This window comes from Coregonus lavaretus, assembly GCF_964263955.1.
Source record: "Coregonus lavaretus genome assembly, chromosome: 28".
In the NCBI taxonomy this organism is placed as follows: Eukaryota; Metazoa; Chordata; class Actinopteri; order Salmoniformes; family Salmonidae; genus Coregonus; species Coregonus lavaretus.
In genome coordinates, this window is record NC_140015.1 from 620,691 (window position 1) to 640,489 (window position 19,799).

Genomic DNA, 19,799 nt, shown 5'->3' on the forward strand with positions numbered 1-19,799 from the left:
ATCATTTTCTGGAATTTTCCAAGCTGTTTAAAGGCACAGTCAACTTAGTGTATGTAAACTTCTGACCCACTGGAATTGTGATACAGTGAATTATAAGTGAAATAATCTGTCTGTAAACAATTGTTGGAAAAATTATTTGTGTCATGCACAAAGTAGATGTCTTAACCGACATGCCAAAACTATAGTTTGTTAACAAGAAATTTGTGGGGCGGTTGAAAAACTAGTTTTAATGACTCCAACCTAAGTGTATGTAAACTTCCGACTTCAACTGTATGTGGTAGTAAAGTAGTGGCCTTGGCAGCAGATAATGGGGATCCATAATAAATACAAATACAAATACCATGGTTAAACGTCTTGAAGGAACTCTTCTCTCCCATCACTCTTCTTTTCTCCCTCCATTCCCCCCTTTCTCCCCACCTTCCGCCTCTCTACTCTTCTTTCTTCCCCTCCATCCTTTCTTCTCCCTATTTGTCAGGCTGATTGTGCGCAGCGGAAACAACTCCATGGCTCCGCTGCTCTTTGACTCAGACCTGGACGACGTTCCAGAGCGTGGCATCGTGAGCGAGGGCTCTATACTCTACCTGGAGCTCACGGCCGACTCCTCTTCCATCCCGCTACTGCTAGCTCTGCGCTATGAGGGTGAGACCTTAAAATGCTCCCAGCATCAGTACACAGAGTTTCTCTTGTCTCTTTCTCACTCTTATTTGTACCTGACTGTGATATGAATGTGCAGTACAGACACTGCTGCGTACTTTAGTTTAGGGCTGTCCCCGACAAAAAACAATCTTGGTCGACCGAGAGTCATCCTATTCTTTCGACCAATCGATTGCTTGAAATGTTTATACTTATTTTCCCATATATAGACAGACACACCCTATGTGTGTGAAGAAAAAAAAATACATATGCACTGAGCTTGTCTGATGGTTTAAGCAGACTGTTTGATTAAATAATTAAGACACACAAATTACTCAAGAAAGATGGTCACACTGTGTTAAAAAAAATGACAGCGAGTGCCTGTGTGACTGGTGCACATTGTCTCGCTCTCCTCACATGCATGTGACCAATAGGGCCTGACCTATAGCCTATCATAATCACATCAATAAATTGGTTATGACAAACTCAAAACACAGTATTAATCGACAGTAAAATGGATGCAGAGGAAAAAAAGAAACACGAAACTGGCAAATATTTACTGGTTGCTCAGGAGGGAAAGGGGAAGTCAGATCTTTGGAAGAGATTTGACTTAGCTGTGGAAACTACTGGAGATCAAGAAAAAGGAGGGTATAGGAGCAAGCGTTGCGTGAGTAATATGTGTGCCATATGTGTATTAGATTACAATATTATAATTTTTTCTGACCATTTGGAACACTGTAAACAACACTCAATAAATAACTCTACCAGAGAGTCTGTTCTATACAAAATAAATAATATAAAGCCTTTATTACAGCAGATTAAAATAGTTGTATGGATTCTTGAATTGCGGTTTATTTGTTGTTTAGGCTAATTATTCAAAGCTCCCTTTGTTATTTAATTTGAAAACTTAATAGCTTGATTGCATTTCAAAGCATGAATGTCTCGTTTACTGTGTGATGGCATGAACGAATGAATGATTGATTGATTGATAGAGTAGCCTATATATTGAAGTATAGGCCTATGTAAGTTAAGATATTAAGACTAAACAGGACACCCTCTTAGGCCTACAGCTCAATGGTGGGTATACAAGGCTACTATACAAGGCCTACTAATGATAACGACGTTACTTATTATTATAATGATGATCATAATAATTGTAATAATAACAATAAGAAGGAGATCAAGAAAAAGCAGGGTATAGGAGCAAGAGCTGCGTGCATATTATGTGTGACAAACAGGTGCTGTTAGATTACAATATAAATTTTCTGCCTGTTTGGGACAACACAAAATAATTCAATAATACCAGTCTGTTCTAACAAAAAAAAATTGTAAAGCCTTTATTACAGCAAATCAAAGATTAAAAACAGCCAAATCTGCTTTATCTGACATTTTACCGTTGCATGAGGCTTGGTGCTCACGGAATCAGTAGGCTATTAAACAAACACTCAAACAGGCAAGACCTGTCTTCTTTCTGTAGACATACAGTACCAGTCAAAAGTTTGGACACACCTACTCATTCCAGGGTTTTATTTTATTTTTTACTATTTTCTAGATTGTAGAATCATAGTGAATACATCAACACTGTGAAATAACTCATATGGAATCATGTAGGAACCAAAAAAGTGTTAAACAAATCAAAATATATGTTATATTTTAGATTCTTCAAAGTAGCCACCCTTTGCCTTGATGACAGCTTTGCACACTCTTGGCATTCTCTTAACCAGCTTCATGAGGAATTATTTTCCAACAGTCTTGAAAAGAGTTCCCACATTTGCTAAGCACTTGTTGGCTGCTTTTCCTTCACTCTGCGGTCCAACTCATCCCAAACCATCTCAATTGGGTTGAGGTCGGGTGATTGTGGAGGCCAGGTCTTCTGATGCAGCACTCCATCACTCTACTTGGTCAAATAGCCCTTACACAGCCTGGAGGTGTGTTGGGTCATTGTCCTGTTGAAAAACAAATGATAGTCCCACTAAGCGCAAATCAGATGGGATGGCATATCGCTGCAGAATGCTGTGGTAGCCATGCTGGTTAAGTGTGCCTTGAATTCTAAATAAATCACAAACAGTGTCACCAGCAAAGCACCCCCACACCTTCTCCTCCATGCTTCACGGTGGGAACCACACATTTTCCATTCACCTACTCTGTCTCACAAAGACACGGCGGGTGGAACCAAAAACCTCAAATTTGGACTCCAGACCAAAGGACACATTTCCACCGGTCTAATGTCCATTTCTCATGTTTCTTGGCCCAAGCAAGGCACTTCTTCTTATTGGTGTCCTTTAGTAGTGGTTTCTTTGCAGCAATTCGACCATGAAGGCCTGATTCACGCAGTCTCCTCTGAACAGTTGATGTTGAGATGTGTCTGTTACTTGAACTCTGTGAAGCATTTATTTGGGCTGCAATCTGAGGTGCAGTTAACACTAATGAACTTATCCTCTGCAGCTGAGGTAACTCTGGGTCTTCCAATCCTGTGGCGGTCCTCATGAGAGCCAGTTTCATCATAGCATTTGATGGTTTTTGTTTAACAATTTTTTGGTTACTACATTATTCCATATGTGTTATTTCATAGTGATGTCTTCACTATTATTCTACAATGTAGAAAATAGTAAAAATAAAGAAAAACCCTGGAATGAGTAGGTGTGTCCAAACTTTTGACTGGTACTGTATATCATTGATTTTATAAAGCCAGGCACATTTAACAGTTATGCTATTGATTATAGATCTAATTAAGTTTGGGGTTAGCGCTCTCCTCAATTTTCTTAGGCAATTAGGCTAATCCCTATTCGCATGGGACTAGTATTACTAGAGAACGTTGGTTATGTAATTATTACCACAGAATGTCCGTTATTCCAGAGGACGATTCGGACGGGAATCGTTTTTATCCAAACTTCCCCCTGTAGTTCTTAATTTTTTTCCAATAAATTGACAGTTATGACGGACGCCTGGAGGTTTTTTTGTAGGCGTGAAGATATTTCAACAAGTCCAGGCAATAACAGTGCTACACTGATAACTTGAGCTTGGTTCCCAAGTTTCTAAACTATACGAAACCATCTTTGGTATAGTGTCGCCATAATATCTGAATTGAGGAAGTGTGATCATAATCATTAGGATATTTTAGCGATCCGCAGTAGTCATCCTAAATGCCACCCAGCTTTCAGATGTGAGCTAAACAGTGCACTTGCACTTGAGATGCGTTTTAAGGCTATGGATGCGAAAGTGAACTTATAATTTCCAAACGTTTAGGTCAGTTGTATGCTGCTTTGCGATCTATTAACAGCAAGCGTTAAATTAAATAGGCGCAATATTCTTTACCGATGCATTTGGCAATATTCAATTCATACGCACAAAGCATATGAAAAAAACCATTCACTGAAAGTTCAGTGCATTCGGGAAGTTTTCAGACCCCTTGACTTTTTCCACATTTTGTTACATTATAGCCTTATTCTAAAATTGATTAAATTATTTTTTTCCCTCATCACTCTACACACAGTAACCCATAATGACAGAGCGAAAACAGGTTTTTAGAAATTTGTGCAGATAAAATTTTAAAAAAAAAATGACATACCTTATTTACATAAGGTTTCAGACCCTTTGCTATGAGACTCAAAATTGAGCTCAGGTGCATCCTTTTTCTATTGATCATCCTTGAGATGTTTCTACAACTTGATTGGAGTCCACCTGTGGTAAATTCAATTGATTGGACATGATTTGGAAAGGCACACACCTGTCTGTATAAGGTCCCACAGTTGACAGTGCATGTCATAGCAAAAACCAAGCCATGAGGTCGAAAGGAATTGTCCGTAGAGCTCCAAGACAGGATTGTGTCGAGGCACAAATCTGGGGAAGGGTACCAAAACATTTCTGCAGCATTGAAGGTCCCCAAGAACACAGTGGCCTCCATCATTCTTAAATAGAAGAAGAACCCGAAACAGGCCTTTATGGTAGAGTGGCCAGACGGAAGTCACTCCTCAGTAAAAGGCACATGACAGCACGCTTGGAGTTTGCCAAAAGGCACCTAAAGGACTCTCAGACCATGAGAAACAAGATTGAACTCTTTGGCCTGAATGCTAAGCGTCACGTCTTTAGGAAAGCTGGCACCATCCCTACGGTGAAGCATTGTGGTGGCAGCATCATGCTGTGGGTTTGTTTTTCAGCTGCAGGGACTGGGAGACTAGTCAGGATCGAGGGAAAGATGAACGGAGCAAGGTACAGAAAAATCCTTGATGAAAACCTGCTCCAGAGAGCTCAGGACCTCAGACTGGGGCGAAGGTTCACCTTCCAACAGGACAACGACCCTAAGCACACAGCCAAGACAAGGCAGGAGTGGCTTCGGGACAAGTCTCAATGTCCTTGAGTGGCCCGGCCAGAGCCCGGACTTGAACCCGATCGAACATCTCTGGAGAGCCCTGAAAATAGCTGTGCAGCGACGCTACCCATCAAACCTGACAGAGCTTGAGAGGATCTCAAATCAAATCAAATCTAATTTTATTGGCCACATGCGCCGAATACAACAGTTGCAGACATTACAGTGAAATGCTTACTTACAGCCCTTAACCAACAGTGCATTTATTTTTTAACAAAAAAGTAAAAATAAAACAACAACAAAAAAAGTGTTGAGAAAAAAATAAAATAACAGTAGGGAGGCTATATATACAGGGGGGTACCGGTGCAGAGTCAATGTGCGGGGGCACCGGCTAGTTGAGGTAGTTGAAGTAATATGTACAAGTGGGTAGAGTTAAAGTGACTATGCATAAATAATTAACAGAGTAGCAGCAGCGTAAAAGGATGGGGTGGGGGGGCAGTGCAAATAGTAGCCATGATTAGCTGTTCAGGACTCTTATGGCTTGGGGTTAGAAGCTGTTGAGAAGTCTTTTGGACCTAGACTTGGCACTCCGGTACCGCTTGCCGTGCGGTAGCAGAGAGAACAGTCTATGACTAGGGTGGCTGGAGTCTTTGACAATTTTGAGGGCCTTCCTCTGACACCGCCTGGTATAGAGGTCCTGGATGGCAGGAAGCTTGGCCCCAGTGATGTACTGGGCCGTACGCACTACCCTCTGTAGTGCCTTGCGGTCGGAGGCCAAGCAGTTGCCATACCAGGCGGTGATGCAACCAGTCAGGATGCTCTCGATGGTGCAGCTGTAGAATTTTTTGAGGATCTGAGGACCCATGCCAAATCTTTTCAGTCTCCTGAGGGGGAATAGGCTTTGTCGTGCCCTCTTCACGACTGTCTTGGTGTGTTTGGACCATGATAGTTCGTTGGTGATGTGGACACCAAGGAACTTGAAGCTCTCAACCTGTTCCACTACAGCCGATGAGAATGGGGGCGTGCTCAGTCCTCTTTTTTTTCCTGTAGTCCACAATCATCTCCTTTGTCTTGGTCACGTTGAGGGAGAGGTTGTTATCCTGGAACCACACGGCCAGGTCTCTGACCTCCTCCCTATAGGCTGTCTCATCATTGTCGGTGATCAGGCCTACCACTGTTGTGTCGTCGGCAAACTTAATGATGGTGTTGGAGTCGTGCCTGGCCATGCAGTCATGGGTGAACAGGGAGTACAGGAGGGGACTGAGCACGCACCCCTGAGGGCCCCCGTGTTGAGGATCAGTGTGGCAGATGTGTTGTTACCTACCCTTACCACCTGGGGGCGACCCGTCAGGAAATCCAGGATCCAGTTGCAGAGGGAGATGTTTAGTCCCAGGATCCTTAGCTTAGTGATGAGCTTTGAGGGCACTATGGTGTTGAATGCTGAGCTGTAGTCAATGAATAGCATTCTCACGTAGGTGTTCCTCTTGTCCAGGTGGGAAAGGGCAGTGTGGAGTGCAATAGAGATTGCATCATCTGTGGATCTGTTGGGGCGGTATGCAAATTGGAGTGGGTCTAGGGTTTCTGGGATAATGCTGTTGATGTGAGCCATGACCAGCCTTTCAAAGCACTTCATGGCTACAGACATCAGTGCTACGGGTCGGTAGTCATTTAGGCAGGTTATCTTAGAGTCCTTGGGCACGGGGACTATGGTGGTCTGCTTGAAACATGTTGGTATTACAGACTCAGTCAGGGACATGTTGAAAATGTCAGTGAAGACACTTGCCAGTTGGTCAGCACATGCTCGGAGTACACGTCCTGGTAATCCGTCTGGCCATGCGGCCTTGTGAATGTTGACCTGCTTGCCTCGAAGCGATCATAGAAGTGGTTTAGCTCATCTGGAAGTCTTGTGTCACTGGGCAGCTCGCGGCTGTGCTTCCCTTTGTAGTCTGTAATAGTTTTCAAGCCCTGCCACATCCGACGAGCGTCAGAGGCAGTGTAGTACGATTCAATCTTAGTCCTGTATTGACTCTTTGCCTGTTTGATGGTTCGTCGGAGGGCATAGCGGGATGTCTTATAAGCGTCCGGGTTAGAGTCCCGCTCCTTGAAAGCGGCAGGTCTACCCTTTAGCTCAGTGCGGATGTTTCCTGTAATCCATGGCTTCTGGTTGGGGTATGTACGCACAGTCTGTGCTAGCAAAACAGTCCTGTAGCTTAGCATCTGCGTCATCTGACCACTTTTTTATTAACCGAGTCACTGGTGCTTCCTGCTTTAGTTTTTGCTTATAAGCAGGAATCAGGAGGATATAGTTATGGTCAGATTTGCAAAATGGAGGGCGAGGGAGAGCTTTGTATGCGTCTCTGTGTGTGGAGTAAAGGTGGTCTAGAGTTTTTTTTCCTCTGGTTGCACATTTAACATGCTGGTAGAAATTAGGTAGAACGGATTTAAGTTTCCCTGCATTAAAGTCCCCGGCCACTAGGAGCGCTGCATCTGGATGAGCGTTTTCCTGTTGATTTATGGCCTTATACAGCTCATTCAGTGCAATCTTAATGCCAGCATTGGTTTGTGGTGGTAAATAGACAGCTATGAAAAATATAGATGAAAACTCTCTTGGTAAATAGTGTGGTCTACAGCTTATCATAAGATACTCTACCTCAGGCGAGCAAAACCTCGAGACTTCCTTAGTATTTGATTTTGTGCACCAGCTGTTGTTTACAAATATACACAGACCGCCACCCCTTGTCTTACCGGAGTCAGCCGTTCTATCCTGCCGATGTAGCGTATAGCCCGCTAGCTGTATGTTATCCATGTCGTCGTTCAGCCACGACTCGGTGAAACATAAGATATTACAGTTTTGAATGTCCCGTTGGTAGGATAACCGTAATCTCAGGTCATCCAATTTGTTCTCCAATGATTGAAGATTGGCTAATAGGATTGATGGGAGCGGCAGTTTACTCGCTCGCCGTCGGATCCTTACAAGGCACCCCGACCTACGTCCACGATATCTCTGTCTCTTCCTCATGCGAATGACGGGGATTTGGGCCTTGTCGGGTGTCTGTAGGATATCCTTCGCGGCCGCCTCGTTGAAGAAAAAATCTTCATCCAATACGAGGTGAGTAATCGCTGTCCTGATATCCAGAAGCTCTTTTTGGTTATAAGAGACGATGGCAGAAACATTATGTACAAAATAAATTACAATTAACGCGGAAATACACACATAATAGTACAATTGGTTAGAGGGCTGTAAAAAAAAAACGGCAGCCATCTTCTCCGGCGCCGAGTATTCTGCAGAGAAGAATGGGAGAAACTCCCCAAATACAGGTGTAATCGCTGCCAAAGGTGCTTCAACAAAGTACTGAGTAAAGGGTCTGAATACTTATGTATATGTCATATTATAGTAGTTTTTTTATATACATTTGCACACAAAAAAAACTTTTGCTTTGTCATTATGGGGTATTGTGTGTAGATTGATGAGGGGGAAAAACGATTTCATCAATTTTAGAATAAGGCTGTAAATGTGGAAAACGTCAAGGGGTCTGAATACTTTCCGAATGCATATAGGCGCAGCACTTCATTCAATTTATTGAATCAGTTATTGTTTTCTTGCTCAAACCTATCAAACTCAGACATTTCTCTCAAAACACAGGGATGTCGATTCACACGGGACTAGTATTATCACCAAAAAACAGTAGGTTATTCTGGCTGGAATTACTCTCCTGTCATGTACAAATGTACTGACATGGTGTCACGTTCGTTGAGTGCAGGATTGGACCAAGGTGCAGCGTGGTATGCGTACATGTTTGTTTATTGAATAAACACCGAACAAAACAAAACAACAAAAGCAACGTAACGTGAAGCTCTAAAGGCTAACATCAAACAAGCCAAACACACAGAAACAAGATCCCACAACATAGGTAGGCAACATGGCTGCCTAAGTATGATCCCCAATCAGAGACAGCTGCCTCTGATTGGGAACCACACCCTGCCAACATAGAAATACAAAACATAGATCTTACACATAGATATTCACACCCTGACCAAACCAACTAAAGAAAACCGGGCTCTCAAGGCCAGGGCGTGACGTCCTCTCCCTTACTGCCTCCCCGTTGCACCCCTGGTCCGGTCTGGACCTCGGCGCGATGCTTCCCCTCTCAGTCCTCCCACGATGCACCAAGCCCTGTCTGGACCCTGGTGTGGGAGGCCCTGACCCTGGAGAGGGGCTGACGTCTGTGCCTGGACCGGCAATCCCCCCGCGATGCACCAAGCCCTGTCTGGACCCTGGTGTGGGAGTCCCCGACCCTGGAGAGGGGTTGACGTCTGGTTCTGGAGTGGAGCCGCTGACTGGAGCTGAACTGGACCCCGGTGGAGCGGACTGGAGCAGCTGACCGGGGCTGGACTAGGCACCGGTAGAGCGGACTTCTCTGGCCCTGGACTGGAGCAGCTGACCGGAGCTGGACTAGGCACCGGTGGAGCAGACTGCTCTGGCACCAGCCGTACCGGGCTGGGGACACGCACCACTGGTCTGGTGCGAGGAACAGGCATGGGCTGCACCGGGCTGGGAACACGCACCACTGGTCTGGTGCAAGGAGCAGGAACGGGCCGTACCGCACTGGAGACACGCACCACTGGTTTGGTGCGAGGAGCAGGCACGGGCCGTACAGGACTGGATACACGCACCACTGGTTTGGTGCGGGGAGCAGGTACAGGGCATACCGGGCTGGGGATGCGCACTGGTGACACAGTGCGTAGGACCGGCGCAGGATATACTGGACCGTGGAGGCGCACTGGAGGTCTGGAGCGTAAAGCTGGCACAACCCGTCCTGGCTGGATGCCCACTTTCACACGGCACGTGCGGGGCGCTGGCACAGGACGCACTGGGCTGTGAAGGCACACTGGCGACACAGTGCGTATCTCCGCATAACCTGGTTCCACAATGAACACACGCTCCTTACAGCGAGTGCGGGTTGCTGGCTCTGCTAACCTCTGCTCTAACGACTGAGCTCTCTGCTGCTGGAGGGTTAATTCCTCTCTCAGCTTCTCTTGTTGCCTGGCCAGCTCCTCTCTCTGTGCAACCATTGACTCCTTCTCCCTAAAGGCCTCCTGCAGCGCCTCGTCTTGAAGGGAGCTCTCCTGCTCTATCTTCGCGATCAGCCCCCGTAAGGTGGTTGCCTCTTCTATCAGAGTGCTAATCTGCAAGTCTCTCCGAGCCTCCTGCTGCTTAGCCAACCACCCTGTGTGCCACCCCAAAAAAATGTATTGGGGTTGCCTCTCAGGCTTCCTTAGCGGTCGGCACCGTTGGCGTCGCCGTTGATCCTCTCCTACCTTGGCTTCTACCTTCGCCCAGGGTCCTTTACCTGCAAAAATCTCCTCCCAAGACCACATCTTCCCCACCTGTGTCCAGGGTGTTTGCTCCTCCTGGGCACGCTGCTTGGTCCGTTGGTGGTGGGATCTTCTGTCACGTTCGTTGAGTACAGGATTGGACCAAGGTGCAGCGTGGTATGCGTACATGTTCGTTTATTGAATAAACACCGAACAAAACAACAAACGCAACGTAACGTGAAGCTCTAAAGGCTAACATCAAACAAGCCAAACACACAGAAACAAGATCCCACAACATAGGTTGGCAACATGGCTGCCTAAGTATGATCCCCAATCAGAGACAATGATCGACAGCTGCCTCTGATTGGGAACCACACCCTGCCAACATAGAAATACAAAACATAGATCTTACACATAGATATTCACACCCTGACCAAACCAACTAAAGAAAACTGGTCTCTCAAGGCCAGGGCGTGACAGATATGGTGTTTTGTGCTAGTGCACATAATTACATTACCCGACCATCCCCTGAAAAACGAATCCCGTCCGAATAGGGCTTAAGGCAAGGGCTGTTTCCTCGTCTCTGCTGCTGCTGCCTCTGTCGTATTGTTCTCAATCCCAATATTTGGCATCAGCTACTCTTCCTGGGGTCCAGCAAAATTAAGGCAGTTTATAAAATTTTAAAAACATTACAATACATTCACAGATTTCACAACACACTGTGTGCCCTTAGGCCCCTACTCCACCACTACCACATATCTACAGTACAAAATCCATGTGTATAGTGCGTATGATATCGTGTGTGTGTATGCGTGTCTGTGCCTATGTTTGTGTTGCTTCACAGTCCCCGCTGTTCCAGAAGGTGTATTTCTATCTGTTTTTCAAATCTGATTCTACTGCTTGCATCAGTTACTTGATGTGGAATAGAGTTCCATGTAGTCATGGCTCTATGTAGTACTGTGCGTCTCCCATAGTCTGTTCTGGATTTGGGGACTGTGAAGAGACCTCTTGTGGCATGTCTTTTGGGGTATGCATGGGTGTCCGAGCTGTGCGCCCGTAGTTCAAACAGATAGCTCGGCGCACCCTGCATGTCAATGCCTCTCATAAACACAAGTAGTGATGAAGTCAATATCTCCTCCACCTTGAGCCAGAAGAGATTGACATGCATATTATTCATATTAGCTCTCTGTGTACAATGTCCCTAATATGCTGGTTAATTTTGCTATTATGCACATAGCATAATAAGGTGCCAATTCTACGGCGCACTGAAGATTGTTTCAGAACTGCGGACAGCGACCATATCCAACGCGGGAGAAAGCGCATTTCTTTTAAAATAATATTAGATTTATTTGTGATGCACCATTATTTTTTACATACTATAACCATATACAATTTCAGTATCACTTGTCGTAGAGTGATGGACTGTGTCATCCCTGTGGCCTCCGCAATGGAATAGTCCACTGAGACAGGTGCGAATCAGACAGGTGTGTTGTGACTGCTGGACTAAAGAAATCTCGGTCGACCAACAGCCTATCCACCAAACAATCGACCAGTCGACTAAATGGAGTCAGCCCTACTTTAGTTAATCTTATATTATGCTTTATCCGACCTCTCTCTTTCTCTCCTCATATTCACACGTGCAGACTATTTTAACTCTCTCGCTCTCTCTCACTTTCGCTCAGCCTTTGACGGGGAACACTGTTATGAGCCCTACTTGCCCCATGGGAATTTCAGCAGCAGTGACATCACCTTTCCGTTGGGCACCACAGTCACCTTCTCCTGCTCCCCAGGCTTTGTGATGGAGCAGGGCTCCGGGGTCATTGAGTGCGTGGACCCAAGCGATCCACACTGGAATGAGAGCGAGCCTGTGTGTAAAGGTAATACTATTGAATACTACCATTACATTATGATAATTTGTTTATAAAGCCATTCAATAAACCAAAAACAATAATACAAGTAATGTTACAATAACTTTTTTTCCCTGTGCCACTACCTCACTCCCTCTCTTCCCTCCCTCTATCTTGCTTTCTATCTTCCGCCCCTAACTCCCACTCTCTCTCCCCCACCCCCCTCTCAGCTTTATGTGGGGGAGAGTTGACCGATCCCTCCAGCACTGTTCTGTCCCCTGATTGGCCACAGAGCTACTCCAAGGGGCAGGACTGTGTGTGGCAGATCCATGGCAATGAGGAGAAACGCATCGAACTGGACATCCAGATGTAAGTTTGGCCTCACCAACACCCAACAGGCATCATTTTGGTCTTTGAAGCTGTGGTTGGAGCATTTGGGAGAGGGAATTGTTCTCCTTTAATTTTCCCATGCTTCTTTTGCCTCTAAAACCTCACTGCATAACGTGAGCGCTCCCTTTGCATATTTTTTTTTTACCACTACACAAGAGGTAAACTACTGGTCAAAAGCTTTAGAACACATACTCATTCAAGGGTTTTTCTTTATTTTTACTATTTTCTACATTGTAAAATAATAGTGAAAATATCAAAAAGGTCTGAAATAACACATATGGAATCATGTAGTAACCAAAAAAAGTGTTAAACTTTGAGATTCTTCAAATAGCCCCCCTTTGCCTTGATGACAGCTTTGCACACTCTTGGCATTCTCTCAACCAGCTTCACCTGGAATGCTTTTCCAACAGTCTTGAAGGAGTTCCCATATGCTGAGCACTTGCTGGCTGCTTTTCCTTCACTCTGCGGTCCAACTCATCCCAAACAATCTCAATTTGGTTGAGGTCGGGGGATTGTGGAGGCCAGGTCATCTTATGCAGCACTCCATCACTCTGCTTCTTGGTAAAATAGCCCTTACACAGCCTGGAGGTGTGTTGGGTCATTGTCCTGTTGAAAAACAAATGATAGTCCCACTAAGCCCAAACCAGATGGGATGGCGTATCGCTGCAGAATGCTGTGGTAGCCATTCTGGTTAAGTGTGCCTTGAATTATAAATAAATCACTGACAGTGTCACCAGCAAAGCACCCCACACCATAACACCTCCTCCTCTATGCTTTACGGTGGGAAATACTCATGTGGAGATCATCCGTTCACCTACACCGTGTCTCACAAAGACACAGCGGTTGGAACCAAAAATCTCCAATTTGGACTCCAGACCAAAGGACACATTTCCACCGGTCTAATGTCCATTGCTCGTGTTTCTTGGCCCAAGCAAGTCTCTTCTTCTGATTGGTGTCCTTTAGTAGTGGTTTCTTTGCAGCAATTCGACCATGAAGGCCTGATTTCATACTGTCTCCTCTGAACAGTTGATGTTGAGATGTGTCTGTTACTTGAACTCTGTGAAGCATTTATTTGGGCTGCAATTTCTGAGGCTGGTAACATATCCTCTACAGCTCTGGGTCTTTCATTCCTGTGGCGGTCCTCATGAGAGCCAGTTACATCATAGCGCTTAATGGTTTTTGCAACTGCACTTAAAGAAACGTTCAAAGTTCTTGAAATGATCTGTATTGACTGACCTTCATGTCTTAAAGTAATGATGGACTGTCTTTTATCTTTGCTTATTTGAGCTGTTCTTGCCATAATATGGACGTGGTCTTTTACCAAATAGGGCTATCTTCTGTACACCCCCCTACTTAGTCACAACACAACTGATTGGCTCAAACGCATTAAGAAGGAAATAGATTCCACAAATTAACCTTTAACAAGTAACATCTGTTAATTGAAATGCATTCCAGTTGACTACCTCATGAAGCTGGTTGAGAGAATGCCAAGAGTGTGCAAAGCTGTTATCAAGGCAAAGGGTGGCTATTTGAAGAATCTCAAATATAAAATATATTTTGATTTGTTTAACACTTTTTTGGTTCTTACATGATTCTATATGTGTTATTTCATAGTTTTGATGTCTTCACTATTATTCTACAACGTAGAAAATAGTAAAAATAAAGAAAAACCCTGGAATGAGTAGGTGTGTCAACTTTTGACCGGTAGTGTATATGATGGAGATACAACTAAAAATAAGCATGTTTATGCTTCAGAAACGTGCATGTTTTGTAAGGAATATACTTAAAGCATAAAAGGAAGGTTGAACAATGTGAGCCTTGCGTTTCGCCGCCTCACTGATTGCTGCTTCCGTGGCCTCTCATTGATTATAATGGGTGCGTTTCAACTGCGACTGACGGACATAAAAAAAAAACTGATGTGATGCTTCCAGTGAAGTTTTTATCATAAGGATTAGAAATGACAATGATTGTGAGAAGATACATTTTATGATTCCATTTGAAGTGACATTGTGATTAAAGTGTAAGTTGTTTTCCTCTCTTCATGTATTTTGTCTCTCTCAAAGTTTGAATATCCGCCACAACGACGTTCTCACCATATTCGATGGTCACGACCTCATGTCCCATGTGATCGGCCAGTACCTGGGGTCACGAGAACGTTTCCAGGTCGTGTCAGGTGGTTCTGAGGTCACTATTCAGTTCCAGAGTGACCCCTCAGACTCCTCCTTTATTCTCAGCCAGGGCTTCCTTATTCACTACCATGGTACGTACACATACAGGACTTTTACATACAGGACATTACATACACATAAAGGACATAATATAAAGAACATTGATTGTCCATACATGACATCACACAAATACAATATGTACATTTTCCTAGCGTGTATTCAGTGAAGCAAAATGTTAACAGTACCAGTCAAAGGTTTGGACACACCGACTCATTCAAGGGTTTTTCTTTATTTTTACTATTTTCTACATTGTAGAATAATAGTGAAGACATCAAAACTATGAAATAACTTATATGGAATCATGTAGTAACCAAAAAAGTGTTAAACAAATCCAAATATATTTTATATTTTCGATTATTTAAAGTAGCCACCCTTTGCCTTGATGACAGCTTTGTACACTCTTGGCATTCTCTCAACCAGCTTCACCTGCAAGGCTTTTTCAACAGTCTTGAAGGAGGTCCCTCATATGCTGAGCACTTGTTGGCTGCTTTTACTTCACTCTGAGGTCCAACTCATCCCAAACACATGTGGAGATCATCCGTTCACCTACACCGTGTCTCACATAGACACAGCGGTTGGAACCTAAAATCTCCAATTTGGACTCCAGACCAAAGGACACATTTCCACCGGTCTAATGTCCATTGCTCGTGTTTCTTGGCCCAAGCAAGTCTCTTCTTCTTATTGGTGTCCTTTAGTAGTGGTTTCTTTGCAGCAATTCAACCATGAAGGCCTGATTTAACGCAGTCTCCTCTGAACAGTTGATGTTGAGATGTGTCTGTGACTTGAACTCTGTGAAGCATTTATTTGGGCTGCAATTTCTGAGGCTGGTAACTCTAATGAACTTATCCTCTGCAGCAGAGGTAACTCTGGGTCTTCCTTTCCTGTGGCGGTCCTCATGAGAGCCAGTTTCATCATAGCGCTTGATGGTTTTTGCGACTGCACTTGAAGAAACTTTCAAAGTTCTTGAAATGTTCCGTATTGACTGACCTTAATGTCTTAAAGTAGTGATGGACTGTCGTTTCTCTTTGCTTATTTGAGCTGTTCTTGCCATAATATGGACTTGGTCTTTTACCAAATAGGGCTATCTTCTGTATACCACCCCTTTCCTTGTCACAACACAACTGATTGGCTCAAACGCATTAAAAAGGAAAGAAATTCCACAAATTAACTTTTAACAAGGCACACCTGTTAATTGATATGCATTCCTCATGAAGCTGGTAGAGAGAATGCCTAGAGTGTGCAAAGCTGTCATCAAGGCAAAGTGTGGCTACTTTGAAGAATCTGAAATATAAAATATATTTTGATTTGTTTAACACTATTTTTTGGTTACTACATGATTCCAAATGTGTTATTTCATAGTTTTGATGTCTTCACTATTATTCTACAATGTAGAAAATAGTAAAAATAAAGAAAAACCCTTGAATAAGTAGGTGTGTCCAAACTTTTGACTGGGACTGTAATATGAACAGACAATACGATTACGTATTCTACTTCAATTGTGTGTTCTACACGATACATTTCAATCTGAATGTTCTGTAACGGTATATCCTCCTGAACAAGCACCTGGTTTATCCTACATCTAATGGCATCTTCTTTCTCATGCAGAGGTAGAGCCTAATGACACCTGCCCTGCCCTCCCTCAAATCGAATTTGGCTGGATTAGCTCCTCCCACAGCTCTCCCGTGAGGGGAAGTGTGTTGACCTATCAGTGCCAGCCAGGGTATGACATCAGTGGCTCTGACATCATCACTTGCCAATGGGATCTTTCCTGGAGTAACAGCCCACCCACCTGCATCAAAGGTGAGCTAAAGTGTGTTCCTGCCCGACTACATTGCTGACACATTCCAGATCATATGTTATAGCAATCTGGTGCCCGACGGCACAGTCAATGTGGCATGCAACCATTGGTTGATGCAATGCAACACCTGAGCAGGGGAACACAACCCTATACTTCCAACAACTCTTCAGATGTGTTTGAGAGCATCAATTTTGCTCCGTTTGAGATCACCGACTGAACATACTAGCTGATACCCGCATAGCTGATGTTTTGGTGGTGTCAGAGGTGGAACTGCATTGGAGCTGTCAAATCGGTGAACAGCTGCTGTTGATCATTGTCACGAAGCCACACCTGTCCCACTCACGGTATAAGTTCAGAACGAGAAAGTGTAGGCTATATAGAAATAATGACGCTCAAATAAAAAATCATTAAACTAAATAATGAGGATTTCTATCAGCCTAATCAAGGTGTAGATTACATCTCATATTCCAGTGTTCGAACTTGTAAGAAAGGCTACATGGGATTTCTCTTAATGCAACTCCGAGCAGCCAATGGCAATGTCCGCTTTAGGTATAATGCCAGGAGCCGTTTGTAGATTTGACAGCTCTAACGCAGTTCCACCTCCGACACCGCCAAAACAACCACTATGCAGATGTTGGCTAAATTGAATAGAGCCTTAGGTCATTTCAGACGCTTAAAGGGAAGATTGCAGAATTAGGTTGCTGTTAAACATTCTGATTGGTTTCATCCTTCCAATTAAAAGTCCCAATATGACATATCACTTTACATTTGTATTTTGGTAGAAATTTACATTTTATCAGAATTTGACCGAAGTCATGTTGGAAAAGCATTCGGAAAAGTGACATCAAGAGAAGAACACACGAGTGAATACACAGCAGGAGTGAAGCCACTGTCCACATAAGACAGTAAAGACCCACATCATACCGAGTCCTGATAGTTAAAAAAAATAATTTGCCACTGAATAAAACCAACTAATCATCTGACCGTATCCTGTGATTTCTTTATTCTGTATCAGCAAAAAATGGGTTTATCACTTATGGTGTGCAGGCTTTTAGCATAGCCCTTTTTACACCCCTGCTGGCTTACCCCTACTAGCTAACTACTAGTAGCCTTGAAACACATCACTTATTAGCACCTCAGCACATCAGCATTTCTCGTGCTGTTACACAAAATCAAGAAAGAAATGTACCATCATAGTAGACATTGAACTTCTATAACCAAACTGGCTAAAACTCTGTTGTTGGCCGATAGTATAGTGTCTTCCTTTAAAAGTTGGTGTCATACTGCAGCACAGCTTGCGCCGTGCTGCATAATTGTATGGCACGTTAGAGTGAATGACGTCATATTATTTTACTGTCAGCCATTGTTGCCATTATTGCTAGTTTGACCACCAGAGGGCATCTTTGAGAAGCTGTTATTGAAATGACATGGAGCTGTAGGCCGAAGAGTCCTGTTTACTGTAGCTGTTTTAGCGTAACTTACTTATTGGCATAAAGGCTTACTTCAATATACAGTTTATCAATCATTCATTGATTTGTGCATGTCATCACACAGCATACAAGTCATCCATGTCTTAAAATATGCGTGAAGAGCAAAATAATCCCAACATTTCCACACCCTAACTGTAGGCTAACCAATACCCAAACGGAGTATGTGAAAATAAAAATCTGATTGATTTATCAAGACCAGTCCCCATGCTTGTCTCAAAGCAGCGCAAAACAGTGCGAAATACAGTGCCTTGCAAAAGTATTCATCCCCCTTGGCGGTTTTCCTATTTTGTTGCATTACAACCTGTAATTTAAATGTCATGTAATGGACATACACAAAATGGTCCAAATTGGTGAAGTGAAATTAAAAAAATTCGTAAAAAACAAATAACGGAAAAGTGGTGCGTGCATATGTATTCACCCCTTTGCTATGAAGCCCCTAAATAAGATCTGGTGCAACCAATTACCTTCAGAAGTCCCATAATTAGTTAAATAAAGTCCACCTGTGTGCAATCTAAGTGTCACATGATCTGTCACATGAGCTCAGTATATATACACCTGTTCTGAAAGGCCCCAGAGTCTGGAACACCACTAAGCAAGGGGCACCACCAAGCAAGTGGCACCATGAAGACCAAGGAGCTCTCCAAACAGGTCAGGGACAAAGTTGTGGAGAAGTACAGATCAGGGTTGGGTTAAAAAAAATATCCAAAACATCCCACGGAGCACCAGTAAATCCATTATTAAAAAATGGAAAGAATATGTCACCACAACAAACCTGCCAAGAGAGGGCCGCCCACCAAAACTCACGGACCAGGCAAGGAGGGCATTAATCAGAGAGGTAACAAAGAGACCAAAGATAACACTGAAGGAGCTGCAAAGCTCCACAGCGGAGATTGAAGTATCTGTCCATAGGATATTTAAGCCGTACACTCCACAGAGCTGGGCTTTACGGAAGAGTGGCCAGAAAAAAGCCATTGCTTAAAAAAACAAATAAGCAAACAGGTTTGGTGTTTGCCAAAATGCATGTCGGAGACTCCCCAAACATATGGAAGAAGATACTCTGGTCATATGAGACTAAAATTGAGCTTTTTGGCCGTCAAGGAAAACGCTATGTCTGGGTCAAACCCAACAACTCTCCTCACCCCGAGAACACCCATGCTGTGGGGATGTTTTTCATCGGCAGGGACTGGGAAACTGGTCAGAATTGAAGGAATGATGGATGGCGCTAAATGTGAACACTATGTGGCTGTTGACCATAGGATGTTAAAACCCCCTAGAGTCGATTGACACACCCGTGCTGAACACAGTGACGTCATTTTGCCCCCTGTGTGTTTATGCTAGAGACTTACCGTTTTTTGTAGTGACTGCAGCTAAATAAACATCGGTCTTGTGAAAGCGGCCCTTTTCTACACATGAGAGGATCCGGATAAGAAATCATCACGAAATCATCTGTAAAACCCAAACCGTGTGCAAACTAATATGTCACCAATATCGAAAGGGGAGACTCTCACGAACAAGAAGGTGTCGGTTGTTCAGCTTTACAACGCACACAAGCTTCAGGGGAGTCGTCTGTAGGTAACCCAGTACCGGGATGTAAAAAGTTAATAGGGGGTAAATTGTGTCACGAATAACGTGACCACATTTTTTCATATATTTTTTTGGTATCTCACATATAGGACAGACACTTCAAAACCTTGTTACTTATGATTTGTTTTTGGACTGTCTGTTATTCAATGATTTTTTATGGGCTCTAGCAGTTTCAATAGGCTCAATGTTGCATCAAATAAAAAAATA

General features: G+C 43.7%; 1 protein-coding gene across 1 annotated transcript in view; it reads left to right on the forward strand.

Annotated features, from left to right (window-relative positions):
- sez6l2 (seizure related 6 homolog (mouse)-like 2) overlaps positions 1-19,799 on the forward strand; it is a 69,247-nt gene that overhangs the window by 31,662 nt on the left and 17,786 nt on the right. The window contains exons 9-13 of the mRNA XM_084145292.1: positions 476-639; positions 11,938-12,132; positions 12,333-12,471; positions 14,556-14,752; positions 16,326-16,520. Of these exons, the coding sequence (XP_084001418.1) occupies positions 476-639; positions 11,938-12,132; positions 12,333-12,471; positions 14,556-14,752; positions 16,326-16,520 (890 nt within the window). The remainder of the gene's footprint in view (positions 1-475; positions 640-11,937; positions 12,133-12,332; positions 12,472-14,555; positions 14,753-16,325; positions 16,521-19,799) is intronic.